At 37.7% G+C, this 18,738-nt stretch overlaps 1 protein-coding gene across 3 annotated transcripts in view; it reads right to left on the reverse strand.

Moving 5' to 3' along the window:
• REEP3 (receptor accessory protein 3) overlaps positions 1-18,738 on the reverse strand; it is a 96,396-nt gene that overhangs the window by 3,269 nt on the left and 74,389 nt on the right. The window contains exons 4-7 of one of the 3 annotated variants that reach the window (XM_082407522.1): positions 17,082-17,202; positions 16,795-16,908; positions 8,330-8,477; positions 429-583 (exon numbers count right to left, since the gene is read on the reverse strand). In XM_082407522.1, coding sequence (XP_082263648.1) covers positions 429-583; positions 8,330-8,477; positions 16,795-16,908; positions 17,082-17,202 — 538 coding nt within the window. The other 2 variants (XM_082407523.1, XM_082407524.1) reach the window with 2 other exon arrangements.

Genomic DNA, 18,738 nt, shown 5'->3' on the forward strand with positions numbered 1-18,738 from the left:
TCAATGAACATTGCTCACAATAATCTGAGGTCATTCGCTGAAATCCTCCAATGCTTTCTGGGCACAAAGACAATATATTATTATGGATAGACTTTTACTATTTAATCCTTATTTAGAGTTGGTTCAAAACAAAACTACATACTTAATACTGTTAGCTGCCTTTTTTTTGCATGTACATAGGGCTGGCACTGGGTACTCACATCAACCGTATGATTTTGCTATGTGAGAATACCATTTTCTACTTATAGTGGAAGACTAGGAATTTGCCATTTTCTAAATTTCCAGAGATCCTAATCCATCTGATCTGAATAAAGAATTTTAAATATAGCCGGTGCTCTATTATTCCAATCCTTCATTTACGGATACCCTAAATGATAATGCAGCAGGGAAATCCCTGAATAGTAATCATTGGGAAAACAACTCTATACCTGACTAACCTCTTTTCGGCCTTTCACGGTTTTCACAGATTTCATGCTTTGTGATCTTCGTAGCCCTCTGTGTGTTAACATCTCATCATCTGAATATGGCCCATCCGCTTCTTCATCTGTTTTCCCATCTCCATCTCTCAGTGGAATTCCATCACCTAGACGAGTTGTCAAAACCAGCATGTTTTGGTAAAAGGATGCCAGTCAGCACTGCCTCTTCACCCTGTCTACTCTCGGTTCTCTGCATGGTCTGCATTTGCCAGCTTGCTCTTCTCCCTGTCTCATCTGGAAGGCGTTCCCTGACCTTTACCATCAATCTTTGCCCCTTGCACTATTCTAGAGGAGGCTCATAACGCATTTCTTCCAGGAAGTTTTCCCTGGCCATTCCTATTTTCACTATGCATTTTTCAGAATAATTAAAAATACTTTATTTTTTAGTAGGTTAACACGGCTGTCTTGTTCAAAAATCAAAGAATATAAATAGATACACAGTGAAAAGTCTCTTCCTGCCCTTTCTCCTTTTTGTGAACTCTTTTTTTAAAAAAAAAAAATTTATTTATTTATTTGGCTGCACCAGGTCTTAGTTGCAGCATGCAGGATCTTTAGTTGTGGCATGTGGGATCTAGTTCCCTGACCAGGGATCGAAACAGGGCCCCTGCATTGGTAGCAGAGTCTTAACCACTGGACCACCTGGGAAGTCCCCTTTTTGTGAATTCTAAGCAACCTAAGCAACAGTGTGTTTTGGTCTGTTATTTGTACCTTTGACTTTAATTAGGGACTCAGGGTCCTTCTCACCCCCCCAACGTGTCAAACCTTTTGTCAAGACCAGAAATGGTATAGTGAACTTAAGGAGTCATATAAGACCCAAAGGGGATAGAACTTCGGTCAAGATAATTCACTGGGGGCAGGTGATGGAGAAGTTAAACCAACACTGTTGCAGCTGCTAAGATAAAACCCAGCCAGACAGGGTACAGTAATTAGAAACACCACAGGCTATGATGACTGATGTTAGTCAAAGAAAATAGCCAGCATCAGGAGGGTCAGTGAGAGATGGATCGTGTGGGTGTGCTAACAGGCTGCTATGTGTAGCAACGAAGACTTAACATTGGCCAATATGCAAACATCCAGTCAGGCTGGTTACTGTCAGGAAATCTGAGAGCACCCTGAGGCTGGGATTCAGGGACAAGAACACTCCCATTCCTGAAGCAGTGGTTCTCAAACTTTATTAGAGTTTATTAGCACAAACTTATTGGCACATATTAGAGTCACCTGGAGAATTTACTGATACACACATTGCTGGGCCCGGGGTGGGGCTGAGAATCTACAGTCCTAGCAAGTTCCCAGGTGATGCTTATGCTACTGGTCCCGGGCCCACACTTTGAGAACTACTGCCTGGATGGCGAAAGAGAGGGGCTCAAGTCTAAGGCAACTGGAGTACTACGTAGGTTATAAAGACAGGGGTGAGGGACTTCCCTGGCAGTCCAGTGGTTAGGACTCTGTGTTTTCACTGCCGAGGGCCCGGGTTCCATCCCTGGCTGGGGAACTAAGATCCCATAAGCCGCAGGGAGCGGTCAAAAAAAAAGACAGGGGTGAGGTTACAAGGCCCCATTATATTTCAAATTCTCCTCCAATAAAGGTAAGGAGCATAGATACCTTCTTCAGATGAGAAAAAAGTAGCAGGTTTTCCAGGCTCAGGAGGGGGCAAGAGATGGACTTCTTGCATGTGAAGAAAAGTATACTGAATAATTGTTTATTAATCTGCTCTCATAGGACATGAATAACTTGAGCATCACTAAGCAAACCATGAAGAGTTATAATTAAGCTTCTTCGTCTCTGATGGGAACATACTGTATAGCACAGGGAACTCTACCTAATACACTGTGGTAACCTAAATTGGAGGGAAGTCCAAAAGGGAGGGGATATCTGTATGTGTATAGCTGATTCATTTTGATTTTGTTGTGCAGTGGAGGCTAACATAACACTGTAAAGCAACCATACTCCAATAAAAATTAATTAAAAAAAAAAAGCTTCCTGGTCTCATAATAAGATAAACATCTTTAATTATATATTAAGGAAGTACAATTTTATGCTGCCAGACTTCTAGGCTAGAAATCAGGAAGGATTTGGAAGTAGAATCAGTCATTACATAGGCCAAGATCCTTTGCTTTCCTGCAGCAGTCAGAGGAAGTTTGTTCTAGGTAGACATGACAGCATGTGCAAAGGCCCCGGGGCATTGGGAAGCATAACTATGTGGAAGAGCTGTGAGGAGGTCAGTGTGGCCAGGGGAGGGAATGGGGTCAGTAGTCCTGGGAAAACCCTCTCGGTGCAATATTAAGTGGAAAAAAATGTATGTATAGAAACAAAGTGTTGAAAAACATAAAAATGAAACCATTATATCTGTTGGAAGTGGGCTTTTAAGTGATTTTAAATTTCTTAATTTTTCCTTTTTTAAAAAAAGTTGCCAAATTTTTATTTAAAAAATTGTATTACTTCTATAAATGGGGAATATAAACCAGAAAAAATATTTTTAGATTGCCATTTGTAGATTTTTCTCTATTGCTGTTGCTTATATAATACACCTAATCCCAATATAATAAAACTAAGGTAAAACATAAAGAATCAAGGAAAGAACCAGAAAGGAAGCGACTGTGATCAAAAAGTTCTCTAAGGCCACAGATGAAGCATAAGGCTACATTTCAACAAAGACGGCCCTTGCTATTTTAATTGCCTCTCACTTTATGTGATTAGGAATTGGAATTACACTCAAAACAATAATTATATATACATCTTATTCTTTGTTTCCTAATTTCAACTAAAAAAAAAAATCTTAGTTTTCTAAATATTGTTTCAGGAAAAGTGATGGATTGATTTGTTATTCCACAAGTATTGATATTTGAAAAATATTACTACGTGTGAGGCAGTGTACTAAATTATGGGGGATACTATGTTGAAAAACACACAACTGTCTTTTTCTACCCTAAGAAATATATAGTCCAGTAGAGGAGACAGAGTCTAGTGGGCATGACAATACTGTAATAAATGCTGTAAATAGAAGACAAGGACAAGGTGCTATGGGAGCACACAGTAGGGGGAAGTGGGTGGTAAGAGAAGACTTCTTGTAGGAGGTGGTGGCCAAGCCGAATCCTGAAAGACTCATGATTCTATACACCGAGCACATGAAGGAGTGGGATGCCAAGGCTGGGAGCTAATATACCAAACGCTATTGAGCTTGGGCTTCAGAGAACAAGGGGGAGGGGGCATTGAAGCATTTTTTTTTTTTTTTTTTTTTGAAGCATTTTAATCGGAGGGTGACATGATTAGATTTTGGTTCTCTAAAAGAGTCTTCTTGTACTTTGGAGAATGAATCAGAAGTGGATGAGACTGGAAGCAGGGAGGTTACTGCAGTACCACAGGCCAGAAATGATAAGAGTCCAGGGATTGAGGAGACAGTAGCCAAATTTGGGATCTGTTAGGAGATGAAGTCGACAAGCTTAATTTAGCAAGTTATTAAACTAAACTGCATCAAAAAGAGAGGAGTCAAGTCAAATATCTTCAATAAAATATTCATTCTCTATTCCACTTAAAAACCTGAAAATGAGTATATGAAAATTCTGCTGTGAGTGGTGGAAACAGTATTAATCAAAGTTGTCCGAGGATTTTAAAGACTTCGGAAGAGGGGGAGACCCGAGATGACGAGAAAAGCCCGAATCTGGATGCCCTATCTGAACAGGAGCCCGGCGAGTTGGCTGAATGGTTTGCAGGTCCTCCAAGCCCAGGCAAGGGGAAGCTGGTGGGGTGCTGCTGGCGCCGACAAAGGTGATGCCAAGGTCGGCTGCTTTCCGTCATCAGTCTAGACTGGGCAAAATCCTCAAAATGGGGCTGTCCACGCACATTCCTGAGGAGGAGTGACTGAGGACCTAAGAATGAAAAGTCTCTGTTGCCGGGGGCCCTGAGGCCTAAGGCTGCAGCTGTTCGGCCACCTTTGGCCCAGAGCTCTGTTACCATTTTAGGAAAAGTAGCAGATGCTTTTGCAAACTGACCTGGTTTTATTCATAGCTCCTACATCTTAGAATTGGTATATTTTAAGTCCCTCCCTCCCCCCTTATAATAATAATAGCCAGTACTGATCCAGTACTTAGCGTGGACCAGGCACTGTTCTAAGCAGTTTCCATGTATTAATGTAAGTGCAGAATCATGGAAAGTTGACTTGGAAGGGGCCTTAGTTATCGTGGTGGAAGGGGTCCTGGATCCATGTGAGGAGAAATGAGTACTTGGCCACTTAACAGCTGTTAAGACCTTGAGTGAGTCTTGCCTCTCTGGGTCTCAGTTTTCCTATCTGGTAAGGTGTTGAGGCGGATGGGAGGTGAATACGTTTCTACGTGAATGCCAACTCTGAGCCAGTTGAGCTGACTGGGGCACTGTGTTGAGAGGGATTCTGAGCCAGGGTGGGAAGTGCCACAATCCATTAGCAATGGCTGCCATGGGCACAGGAGCAGAGAGGAGGCATGTCACTTATTTGCCATCTTTGACTAAAGCATCTCTAAGGTCACCCCTGCCAAATTGTTTGAATTCATTGTTCCAGCCCAAGTGTCTCACTAAGTGCAGTCTCTTTATAAAGTAAAAAAAGAGTAAGAATTAGGTTAGGAACCCTGGATACTTCATTTCTGTCCTTGAGTATGTGGTCTTTGACAAGTAATTTAATCTCCTTAAATCTCAGCTTATTCATCTACAAATAAAGATAAAAATATTTAACCTGCATAGTCATCTTAAGGATTAAATAAATATGTAAAGCATCAAAAACAAGACAAAACAGAAATCTCTTTATGTGCTGGTATATTGAAACTGAATATTGAACCACTTTTAACTAATATGGTAGCAGCAGGTTCTTTGCAGAAAAAATATTTCCACTTATCAGAATGTGGTGTTCTTTCTAAGGAAGTGAACATCATGTTCAAGGTGTCTATTTTCTTACAAAAAAGCATTTGGAGGGGGCTCTTTTTCCCATAGTGACAACATGCGGACTTGAGTAACTTCATCGAAGCAAGACTTCTCTCAATCAGCTAACCTCAAACCGCTCATAGCAAGCCATTACTAGTTTTCAAAAGGGAACCACTTTTCCAAATATTTGAATTTGCTTGTGTTCTGAGCTAACTGTATTGATTACATGAACTATTAGTAAACAGACTTTGCAATATAAATATACTTCCCACACTAAAAAATGTACCAACTTGCTTTTCTTGGGGAAGTTTGGAAGTAAATAAAATAGAAAAAAATTCATGATGTAAAAAAAGAATACCTTAATTGTTTTCAAAACAAGAAGTAGGTTTGTTTTATTTCTGATTTTACGGGTAACAGGTTGATTAAAAAAAAAAATCACTAAAAACCCACAACTCAGAGGTAAATGCTGCTAACATTTTAGTTAGCAGCATTTAGACTCTCTTCCAGACTCTCCTCTATGTACATTTATCTGAAAAATAACTTTACGTATATTAATCCATTTCATCGTCTATCTATTGTGCCTCTATGGTATAGGATCATAACACACACATTGTTTCACTGTTATTGTTCCCCCCGCTCCCAATCTGGATTTGTTTTCATGTCAATACGTATAAACTGACATTATTATTTTTCACGGCTAATAGCCACCTTTTTGTTTAACCATTTCTCTTAGGAATTTGGTTTGTTCCAATATTTTGTTACTATAAACAACAACAAGACGAACATTCATACATCTTTGTACCTATATCTTTGAACACTTGTCTGATTATTTCCTTATGACATGTTCTTAGAAGTTTCTTGCTGAGTTAAAAAGAATACATTTTGATAATTCTTGCCAGACTGTCATCAAAAACAATTATTCTACTTTAAACTCTCATAAAAAGTGTATGAGAGTGTTTGTTTCCCAACTTTCTTGTTCTTTTAATTTCATGGTTTAAAATTTAACAGAAGAACTAATTAACACCTCACTATCCTAAAATATTTTAGTCACACCATTTTAAATTTAATAGATGGATACCATAAAAACAGTGTCATGGATTTTCAAATTTATAATCCTGGTTTTATTTAAATAATTGGAATACAATTCTTAACCAATTCTAAGGTATAATCATGAATAAACTGCTGATAAAGGGCTCAGATTACTGGTCCAAATCAGCAAAATATATATAGCAGTCCCCATAAACAAAATCAGTATACCTAATTTTTAAAATGCATATTAAGAAAATGCCTATTAGGGACTACTTTTACATTATTAAAGTATTAAGGATGATGGTTCAAGGTTCAAAGTTTCCTCACTCTTAAAGGCATCAGTACCTTAATCAATGGCCAATACTTAATTACTACCTCTTAGATAAGCCACCAGCTTTTTAAAGTTATTCATTCTGGGGAGAACTTAGAACAAAGTTCACTATTTTTCCTTTATAAGAAGGGACTGTTCTTTTCTTTCTTTCATTTTTTAAATTAATTCATTCATTTATTTTTGGCTGCGTTGGGTCTTCGTTGATGCACGCGGGCTTTCTCTAGTTGTGGTGAGCGGGGGCTAGTCTTCATTGTGGTGCGTGGGCTTCTCATTGCAGTGGCTGCTCTTGTTGCGAAGCACGGGCTCTAGGAACACGGGCTTCAGTAGTTGTGGCACACGGGCTCAGTAGTTGTGGCTCACAGGCTGCAGAGCGCAGGCCCTGTAGTTGTGGCACACGGGATTAGTTGCTCCGCGGCATGTGGGATCTTCCCGGACCAGGGATCGAACACGTGTCCGCTGCATTGGCAGGCAGATTCTTAACCACTGTGCCACCACGGAAGTCCCTCTTTCTTTTTTTTTTTTTTTTTTTTTAACATCTTTATTGGAGTATAATTGGTTTACAATGGTGTGTTAGTTGCTGCTGTATAACAAAGTGAATCAGCTATACGTATACATATATCCCCATATTCCCTCCCTCTTGTGTCTCCCTCCCACCCTCCCAGGTGGTCACAAAGCACCAAGCTGATCTCCCTGTGCTATGCAGCTGCTTCCCACTAGCTATCTATTTTACATTTGGTAGTGTATATATGTCAATGCTACTCTCTCACTTCGGGACTGCTCTTTTCAAATTGGTTTTAATTATAAAGGATGATTTTCAGTCTCCCTCAGAAGAAAACTTCTACTTAAAAAAAAAAAAAAAAGATCAAGTAGCCCTGTACCTTATGGACCTAATAATACTTTAAAAAGAAATATCCTGAAGATCTTAGTTCTCAGTTGGGCCTTGAACTACAACTTTCTTATATGCGAAAAAAATGACTAAGGGACTATGTCTTTTTGTTTATGTGTATGTTTCTAAGATCACAAAAATTTACTAAAATTTTAGAATGTATCAACTATGACATGCTTATAATTTACATTAGAACAAGTTAGTTCTTAGTCTACAAGTCATGATTTCAACACATTTTTCCATTGGAGTAATCCTATTTTCAAACCTGTCATCTTTTGTCACCTGCTTAAAACTTTTTATCTTATAAGTCAGTATCCTTCTTTGTTCACAGCACTTACATTAAAGAGGGTTTAATTATAAAACTCAGATGCCACTATGTAGTTTGAGTAGCAAGAGTAGAGATCACAGGTCAGAACTAGCACTGGTGGTAGTGGGTAACCACATCCACTGCTCCTAAAAATTCATGGCAGCACAAGGCGCTACTGCTACTTTCTTACCTGGATTATCTCCAGAGTCAACAAAAAGCAAGCACTAACCTTATTTAGAGAAAATTTAGAGGAGGAGACCTACATACAGTTAAGTGTGAAGCTCAAGAATATAAGCTTAAAAATAAATGTTGTTTACCCAAATTCAGGTAGCGACCAGGTATTATTTTAGTACCCATCTTGACTCAAGATCCCAATTATGAAAGAACAATACATTAAAACAAAACAAGCACACCTGGTGATTCACCGGAGGCTGGTTTACTTTTCTTTTTTGTTTCTGGGAGAGGTTGGTATGCTCTTTGTCCCACAGGCTCATCACCTTGGATAGCTGTTAGATCATGCATACTGAAACTTCGTAAACGTTCAGTTATTGCTCCTTGGCTCTATTTAACAAAGAAGTGATAGATCCAAGAAAAGAAATGCACTTTAAAATACTTAATATATTTCCATTTAACTTTCCTCCAACATTTTATCATGAAGCTTATTCATTTTAAAATGAAACATTCAGAAAAGTTGAAAGAATTCTACAGTGGATACCCATATATCGTTTATATTTTGCTCTATCTGCTTTACCACAATATTTACCATCTATCCATCCATCAATCAATTTTTAATGCATTTCAGAGCAAGTTGTAGACATCAGTGCATTCCACTCCCAAACATTTCAGCTTTAAATTTAATTCAAGGATGTAAAAAAATGTATAATGAGCTTATCCTCTCTGTAAACATCAACCATAATATTTCTCTCTCCTAAAAGTAGCACTTTGAGGCTTACGTTTATGATTCAGAAGAACTTTTTAAAGTAAAAGAGATGCTGTTTTAAAGCTAAGTCAGGAATGGTAATGGCTCTACCTAGAACACAGTAAAAAAAATTTGAGAGCCAAAGAATCTTGAGTATGAAACGATATTCAGTTAATGAATTCACCATCTGGCAAAGCATACCTACTAATACACACAATTTGACAATATGGTAGACATTAGGCACAAGTGGGTATTTAAATTTAACTAAAATTAAATAAATTAAAAAATTCAGCTCCCTAATTGCACTCGCTACATTTCAAATGCTCAATAGCCACATGTGGCTAGTGGCTATTGTATTGGACAGTGCAGATACAGGACATTCCCATTACTGCAGAAAGTTCAATGCTTTTCATCACTGCACAGCTTTGAAAGGGACATTCCTGAACTGCTCAGACATAACTACATTTCCCCTCAAAGTATAAAGTTTTGTAAAGAGAAAAAAATAATTTCTAAATTTACCCACTTGAAAATTTGCATAGCATACAGATGACTCATTTCTTATTTATAGCTGGATTAAAAGTATTCTTCTAAAGGTTTTTTTTACACTTATTATTTCTTGTTCTCACACATGTGAATTTATGATTGCCTCTAGTTATAATGTAACTGTAGAAACTCATCCATAATGGTTCATCTCTAAATTTCAAAGCCTAAGGCACTACAAACATTCCAACATTACTGCTAACATGTATTTTACACTGAAGAAAAAGGTCTTGTTTCATGAGTCTTGATTTAGATACTCCGAGTGAGTGATATCCTATTATGTCAAACCCAAACACCATTTTCACACCCCACTTAAGCTTTGTAATTTCTACCATATTTTTTGAATTATGAAAAAGAATTATTAAAGGGTCTATATCCTCAATAAAAATAATTGGATTCCACACATGTTTAAACATTCTTGACAAGGTTTAATTCATTATACTCTCTTTTTATCAGATACCATTTGCTTCTTAAGTAGAGGATGACAGAAGACTTCAGACACACACTAAAAGGAAGTGACCAGTGCTCATCTGAAAGAGATGCCTTGTTTTCTCAGAACTGTCATTTTCTCTATTCCTACCTTTGTATTTCTGTGCCCTCTCTCAGCAATTCTTGACTGTTTGCCTATTGCCAAATGAATGATAATATACGTCCATGATACCCTCTACTGTAACTCCCAAACCCTCCCACTCAAGAAAGTACATCTCAGCATGCAAATGAGTCAAAGTGCCATTGAATCAGTCTAGCTTTATAGCACCCACAAACTTTGGTATCTTTAATGATTATAATCAACTAATTACTTAGGGCATATCTCACAAATGAACTCACAAATTAATGTTAGTTCTATTGCTGTACTTTATATATTTTGCCTCCAGAGCAAGATTTTAAGAAACTAGAGAGGGACAAATCTTAGGCTTCTTCTGTTCTCTGAGTGCACGTGGTATGGGACTGATATTGAGTGTGTAATAAGTAAACTAAATACTCTTTTTATGCCTCTTCTTTTTCATTACTCTTGACTGTTGGAAACTTCTCCATAGGTTGCAGCATGTTTTAATGTAAACACTGGAGTTTATATAGAGAGTTTCAGCACCAAACTACAGGTACAATCATGGGTATCTACATGGGTAGATTATATCACCCACTAGGAGTCTGCTTCAGGTTTACATTAAAGGTGAGCAAGGACCAACCCTGAGGTATCTGGGTGATCTATATACAGTATGGATTTTAATGTAGCTCTTGAGTAACCAACCCTCTAGCCCCAAGTATTATCAATCCCCCCAAAAGGCCAGGTACTGTAGACAAAAGCAAAAAGGGGCTGTACCCTCCTTGAGGACCAACGGCACTTCAACAGCCATTATCACTTTGAAAAATCATTTTTTTCCACTGTATATTTTCTAATGGGTCCAGAAGAGAAATAATATGGGGAGAGAAATATTGCACTATTGTGAACTTCAAAAATATTACATAAATTATAAGTATCCAGTGTGACCACTTTAAAGGAGAGGTGTCGTTATAAAATAATTGCAGCTAAAGGCAGACCTATTCCCTCTAATTTTTATATATTCAGCACAAAAAGTCCATTAATAAGGGAATTATGTTTGCAATAAAATGTTAAGTGGAAATACCTACCCTCCACCTCAGAATTCTAAATCATGCAAAATATGGGCACAAGTATGCAGTATGGTTATAGTTAGGGAAAAATATTAAAAAATGAAAACAGTGTGATGTTTAGGCAGATGAGTGATTTTTTTCTGTTTTTCAAAAATTTCTTTATATTACAAAATTAGTCATAGATAGTATAGTGAAGTTTTAATTGTAACATAGTATACTATAAGAATTTCTGATCCATTTCTTGATCATTTTTCCAGTATCTAAATCACTTACTCCCATAAATAAAAGAAAAACTGTTTCTACATTTTGAGGGCATAAACAGGGAATTATAGTCACTTGTCAATAACAATACAAAAGATATTGAGATTTTGTTTAAATTAATAATGCCTTTTCAGAAACCACGGAGGACAGCACTGGGATGCCATATTCAAAGTTTTGAGAGAAAAAAAGTTTCAAATGTGTATTGACTATCCAGCAAAACTGTCCTTTAAAGAACAAATTCAGACATACAAAGATTTTTAAAAACTAAGAATTTGTCACTAGCAGCCCTCCCCTATAACAAATACTAAAGGAAGTCATTCCAGCTGAAAGGAAAGGATACTGGACAGTAAATATAATAGAACCCATGTGAACAAATAAAGAGCACTGTAAGGTCATTAAATAGGGAAATATAAAAGAAAATTTTAAAAATGCTTTGTTTATTTTCTTCCATTTGGTTTATACAATATTAAGCTAAAAAGTATTAAAAAAATGAAGACAGGTTCTAGTCTGAGGAGGAAAATACGTGTGGAAAGAGCAGTCTTAGTCAATAAGTTGGAAGGGCGTTACCATCCACAAGGTAATTCTATATCCCAGTATTTTAGATCCTATTCTCTACAGAATTGTATGTACACTGTCTGTTAAAATTGGTTCTAAAAATCAAAGAGAAGGTAACAGAAAGATAATGATGAGAAAGCAAAAGTCAAAGTGATTAAAAAGCATTCTGTAGAATATTTCACATCATTAGCAGAAGTGTTCCTGCCTTCAGGTAACTCTGAGTTCTCAGGTTTGAATTTGGATGAGCCCAGAACATCCATTTAAGAAACTAAGAACACTGTAAGGGCTGACTGGGCGGGAGGGCTGGGACCAAATCTAACACATTCAAGCTCTGGAAAGAATCCTTCAGCTGAGAAGCAGCTTCCCGAGCTGGCCTCACACAGAGCTCACTTACATCCAAGGGCACTAGAGAATCTGAATGTCTGCTCAAGTATCCAAGTCTATAGTTGGCATCTGTAAAAAGGGACCCTGAATGTATGACTAATTCTAACTTCTTTATACCCAAACGATTCTGCTTCTGTTTAAATACTTCATATCCTGGTTATATATTACATTAAAGTTACTATATTTTGTGTTAAATAAGGGGAATTTACCGTGCTTATCAGCATCTTTGTATAAAACCTCAACCTATCCTCTTCACATTTTTAAATTAAGAATTCAAAAACATAATCAGCAATGCTTTATAATCTTACAAGCATACAAACAATCTTTTATGGAACAATTTTTATGCTACTGTTCAATAATGAATAGCCATGAAGCTCTATTTCTTGTTGATCTTTGACATACTACATTATAACTGCAGATAAGGTTAGTCCCCAGTTTTTAGGGAAATGGCTTTTCCCTATGGACATTTAACACAATCTGATCAAGCCTAGAATGGAATTGATTGCATTTGCATTAAGTGAAAAATACATTTTAGTGGTTTTAAGATTAAAGCAATATATATTTATTGAAGAATGTTTGTAACAGAGAAAAATATAAAAAAGAAAGATTATTTGTAACCCATCACCGTAACTACCTATATATATTTATGTATTCTTTTAGCCTTTTCTGACTCATCATACTTTTAGAGCAGGGTTTCTCGACTTCAGCACTAACGCTATTTTGGGCTAGATAATTCTGTGTGTGTGTGGGGGGATGCCGTCCTGTGCTTTGTAGGATATTAAGCAGCGTCCTTGTCCTCTACCTGAGATGCCAGTGGCAGCACCCCCCTCTAAGTTGTGACAACCCACAACGTCTCCAGACATTGCCAAATGTCCCTTGGAGGGCAAAACTGCCCCCAGTTGAGAACCATTGTTTTAGAGTATAAGGGGTTTTAGAAGTCAGTTTTTACCCCTTCATTTTACGGGTAAGAAAATAAATACTTAGAGAGATCAGTGCAGATGACTGCCCCAAATCTCACTGCTAATTAGTGGCAGAATCAGAGCTAAAAAATGCTGACAACTCAACTGCTACAGAATTCAACTTTCATTAAAATATTGTGCTTTCCTAGATTGCAGAGAAAAAAAATATCATCTTTCTTCTCCAGTGGATGATACTAAACAGCTGAATCTCCTCAAATCCTTTCACGAACAGAAAGCCATTAAAACAGACAGCAAGATGTCAGGATTTCTGACCTAATCATCATCATTTACAGTCAATAAGATTTCAGAAATTTTAACTTTAATACTCTCATTTCTGTGATAATTGATTTTTTATAATATCTGCCAAAGGATTCACCAAGAAGAGGCTGCCAAAGAAAATCCCAAGAGATGGTTAATACGACTGATAGTACTTTTCTTCATCTGTCCTTCGTCCGGCAGGAGTGTTGCTCATCTGTACAAAAGCCACCGGCATTTCTCACGTGAAAGCTATGGGATGTTGAACATCCTCAGTAAAATCCTTGAAGCTCCTTCATATGCTTGTGCTTTGCTCAGTCAAAATAAACTTGTACACTGACCTTGGTAACAGATGCCTGGTAATGAGGTCACAGAACTGAGTAACATTTTCAGAAAATTGCTTTACGGTGTAATAAATGTTCTGATTAGATTCCTATTTTCATCCTTAACATGCTCAGGCGGTTCAACCTGGGAAAACTAGTCAGCGGTACTGCTGATCTTTAAAGGTCACACTGAGAGTCCAATATTTTTAGCCTGAAAGATATTTTTAACAAACCATATATTGCAAAAAAAATGTTTAATAATTCTCAAGTCTTTCTATTAGCTTTCTTGCAGTTTCTCCTTAAACTTGACCTATTTCCTATTTCAGTTTCAATTTACTCTTCCGTATGAAGTGTCTGGTTCAGTGATTCTTCCATCACACCGCCTTTCTTTGACATCTCCAGAGATGAAACTAATTTCCCCTACTTTAAAATAGGCACAGTAAAACTTGAGGCAAATAGTGTTAACATTATGCTGTGTTCAGCATATTTAACGACTATTTCTAATGAATAAAATCCAGTATGGTTGATGCCAACATTCCTGTGCTCAGGAGGAGAATGGTGAGGGTTGCCTCATACAGTGAGCTTGATAACAAAAGGATCACGAGATCACAAACAAAAGAGAGCATTCCAAAGTGAATTCAAATTACAGGATGTGTGTTTGTTTGTTTTGCAGTGGTAACTTAAATGACTTTTATGATCTCTGTTTCCTGCCTTTGAAGTGGGGAGGTGGTTTTGATTTGTTAACTGTATAAATAAAAACAAACATTGAACAACAAAGAAGCCAGAGAAACATAGAATTACTTTTATAGCCTTTCTACAGCAAAGTGTTTCTGTGAGATGATGCTTATTTTTATTTTATTTTTTATTTATTTTTTTTGTCTGCACCGTGAAGCTTGTGGGATCTTAGTTCCCCGACTAGGGATTGAACCCTGGCCCTCAGCAGTGAAAGTGCGGAGTCCTAACCACTGCACTGCCAGGGAATTACCAGATAATGCTTATTTTCATAGTGGAGGGCAAGGGGTAGGCTCTAAGCAACCAAAGATGAGGTAAAATTTTCAGTTAGTGAATACACATTCAGCTTGACAGTAGTAGCCTGTGAGGGTAAGGACTGTATCTATTTTGTTCATTGCTGCATCCCAAGCACCTACCATATGGTAGGCATTAAATACATACATAGGGACTTCCCTGGAAGTCCAATGGGTAAGACTCTGGCTCCCAATGCAGGGGGCCCGGGTTCGATCCTTGGTCGGGGAACTAGATCCCACATGCTGCAACTAAGACCGGGTGCAGCCAAAATAATTAAATAAATAAATAAATAAATATTAAAAAACATACATACATATAGATGTTAAATACATTAAATACATACATGTTGAATAAATATATCGTATGTTAAATACTGATGGCAGCAAAGTATGTATAAAATAAAAATAAATGAGAAGGGAACCAGGATAAGATGATCTAGTTGGGGTTTCTGATTCCTCACACAGAGTTTGGCGGTAGTAAGTCAAAATAAAATAAATATCCTACAAAATAGTGACAATATGTAGGGAGGTGTCTCACAGAGTATGTAGGATTATAAACTATATTTAAGTGTTAAAGTGAACAGGGCAGGGACTTCCCTAGTGGTGCAGTGGTTAAGAATCCGCCTGCCAAAGCAGGGGACGTGGGTTCGCACCCTGGTCCAGGAAGATCCCACATGCTGAGGAGCAACTAACTAGGCCCGTGCACCACAGCTACTGAGCCTGCGCACTATAGCCTGCGAGCCACAACTACTGAGCCCGCGTACCACAATTACTGAAGCCGGCGCGCCTAGAGCCCGTGCTCCACACAAGAGAAGCCACCGCGATGAGAAGTCCACGTACCGCAAAGAAGAGCAGCCCCCGCTCGCCCACCGCAACTAGAGAAAGCCCGCGCACAGCAACGAAGACCCAATGCAGCCAAATAAAGAAAAAAAAGAAGAGGGCAAATGGGATTTGCGTGCTTCTATGTTTCCTAAAACAATGTTCTAAAATGTGTACATTTTCTAAGCAATTTTTGATGTCGAAAGTTAATTTTTAGTTTTTTGCCATAGAATCACGTTGAATGTTGCTTTTAAGTATGGAAAACTCAGAAAGCATCTTCTTTGGGGTGTAAATAAATACATGTACTTCATTTGTAAAGTTAAATAATGCTAAATTTTGTAACAAAAGAAAGCAAGAAGCCCTCTGTCCCCTTCTCTCCATCCCCCTGCAGGCAACCACTTTAAAACCTCTACTTTCATATACAGCAGCGGAGGACTTTAGTTCTCTTCCACCTCATTTTCTCCTCCTCGCCATCCTCCCAATCGAGAAGTTAAGTAAATCACTGATGGTTACTTAGAAAGTCACACTCAGCACTTTATGGATCTGAAACCTGTTTTCCTTCCATATACTACACACCAAAACCAATTATGCTATGGTATTTAAAATAAACCACACTAATTACTACATGCAAAGAAATCCAAAAGCCATAATGCGAATTTTCACAGAAGGCATTCCTTTGATAATCTGGCTTGTAAAACACATCACATGACATTAGTAATTGGCTAAGTAAAATCTTAAGTTTTAAGAACAGAAATTTTTCATGCCTTATTTTGAATAATCAGTTACCTCAAACTGGTTGAAGTATGGGTGCAGAAGTAAGCCAGAAATCCTACCAAGATATTGCCATGGAGAGAGAGAGGGAAAAAACACCAAAGACAGAGAAAGAAAGAATGGTCATCTTTACTAAAGGTGATTTACTCAAAACTATTTTAAGGTTATAAAGTAGGAAAATTATGACAAAATGACAATTTCCAGTATGTTTTATTTACTAACTAGCTCTCATTTCATCATCAATTAAGAGTTTCAAAATATCCAACAATTATAGAAAACACATGTTAAAATGCCTTTAAAATAATCTACTTGTTTTTTTTCTAGTATTACAGAAATAAACAGAACGTAAATTTGTTCCAAAATTTTATAATGATCTGAAGTAAAAAGCCACCTTATTTTTTTCATTGACAATGTGACACTGGATTAAAAAAAAATAAAAGGTAAATAAAAAATTACCTTCACTGCTGCAGTGACAGCAGCAGTAGCTGCTAAATTTAAACCTTGCCGCCCAAAGTTTACCATAGTCTCATAGCCTCGTTCCTTTGCTTGTACAATATAATCATCAATCTCCTAGAAAAAAAATGAAACCCATAAATATTAATTTTATTTAAAAAGAGTGACAAGAAGCTGAAAACTGGGACTTCTCCCCCTTAACATAATAGTTTCACTCATTTTATAGCATATAGCATGTGATGATATACATTTCTAACAAGTGATTTGTGGAAATAATCTGTATATCTTACCCTTTCCTTTGAAGAAAGTAGTGGATGAAGGAATTTTCTATATATTAAACTTGCTCCTTTGGTATAGGGAGAGAGCAGCCATATGACAAAAGCAATCTTAAGCTCATAGTACAGGGGGAACCTAACAAGAAAAAATTAGAAAAAAACGCCAGTGAAAATAAAGTGCAGACCATGAGGAAATCGCAAAAAAAATTTTTTACAAAGTTCAGTCACTGGGTTAAGTTTTCACATGTAAAAAGTTGTGATCAGGGAAACAACCATGTTTGAATTGACAAAATCTCATTGACTATACAGATCAGAGCAACCTGACCCCCGGAGTGATTCACACCTTCTAGTACAAGATTGCTCTGTTTAGACAAGCACAGCCAAGCTGCCAAACTGACTGTGGCAGTTCAGAGAGGGCATTAATAGCATTTATAACCAGGATAGTAAGGTACACCCACCCTGTCTGCAGAGCGTAGCTGTCATGGCATTCCCTGGACACATCTCCAAGCACCAGGAGTCACCTTTATAAGCGTCAAGTGTACAGTGTTACCCCATATACACATCTCCTTCCCTTAGAACTCCCAGAAAACGTCCCCTCCGATTTCATTTGGCCAGAACTGCAGCACTTGACAGACCTAAACTGTTCACTTGAAAGGAGAATGGAATTGCCATTGTGGTAACCTGGGAATTAGGGTAATATACCCATGTCCCTTCCCACTTGATTTTTCAGTGCCTTCTCGGTAGGCTGAATACACTTCCTCAAGCAATGACCATGGCTTTAGCCATGTGACCTGCTTTGGGCAACAGAATATGAGTGTGACATATGTCACATGCAAGGAGACACTTTTTTAAATGCCCTTTGACTCCCTCACCTCAACACCCCCAACCTCTTGCTTTCAATTTTTGCTTTTGCTTTTTGCCACGAGAACAGCTGCTTCTTTAGCCTTGGTCCTTGAACAAGAAGACACTTAAAACTGAGCTGAGCCCAGCAAAGTTGCAGCCAATCATTTGTCCTCATATAGCTTGAGCAAGAAATGAATGTTTGTTTTTCTAACCCATTGTGCTTTTAGGGTTGTTTGTTGCCACAGCAAAAGTTAACTAATACATCATGAGGGGACCAGCATCTTGTGGTACATGAAGTACTAAGATACATGATAAAAAAAAATCTGGGCTCTTCTGATGAGACAGATGGGCAGGGGGCAGTGAGGAATGACTCTTGTGTAGTCTACAAAGGGTCTCTGCACAGTGCAGTTACAGAGGAGTTTCTGGACTATCATTGCTCGTGGTAAGCTTTTTCTATGTTGTTTACTTTTTAATAGTGTATATATGCTACATCTGCAATCAGGAAAAAAAAATAGAAGTCTTTAAAGAGAGAGCATTGAAATTTAAGAGACCTAGCATGGCTTGGAATCTGTGTTCTGCCACTTAAAAACAAACAAACCCTCCCCAAACCCCTACACCAAAACATAACAGGTAAATAAATGAGCTGTGGGACAGAGGCAGGAAGAGAAAGATTGATGCAGATACAGAGAAGTTGATAAATAAAGGCAGGTTGTTAAGAACATTTAAGTCTGATGACTTCCGTTTTTTCCTAGCAATCCAATGTGACCTAGTGTGCTATGAGAATATGATGAGAATAGCAAAGTCAGAAAGACAGTTTAAGCAGAGAACA

Source organism: Balaenoptera borealis, assembly GCF_965194805.1.
Source record: "Balaenoptera borealis genome assembly, chromosome: 10".
In the NCBI taxonomy this organism is placed as follows: Eukaryota; Metazoa; Chordata; class Mammalia; order Artiodactyla; family Balaenopteridae; genus Balaenoptera; species Balaenoptera borealis.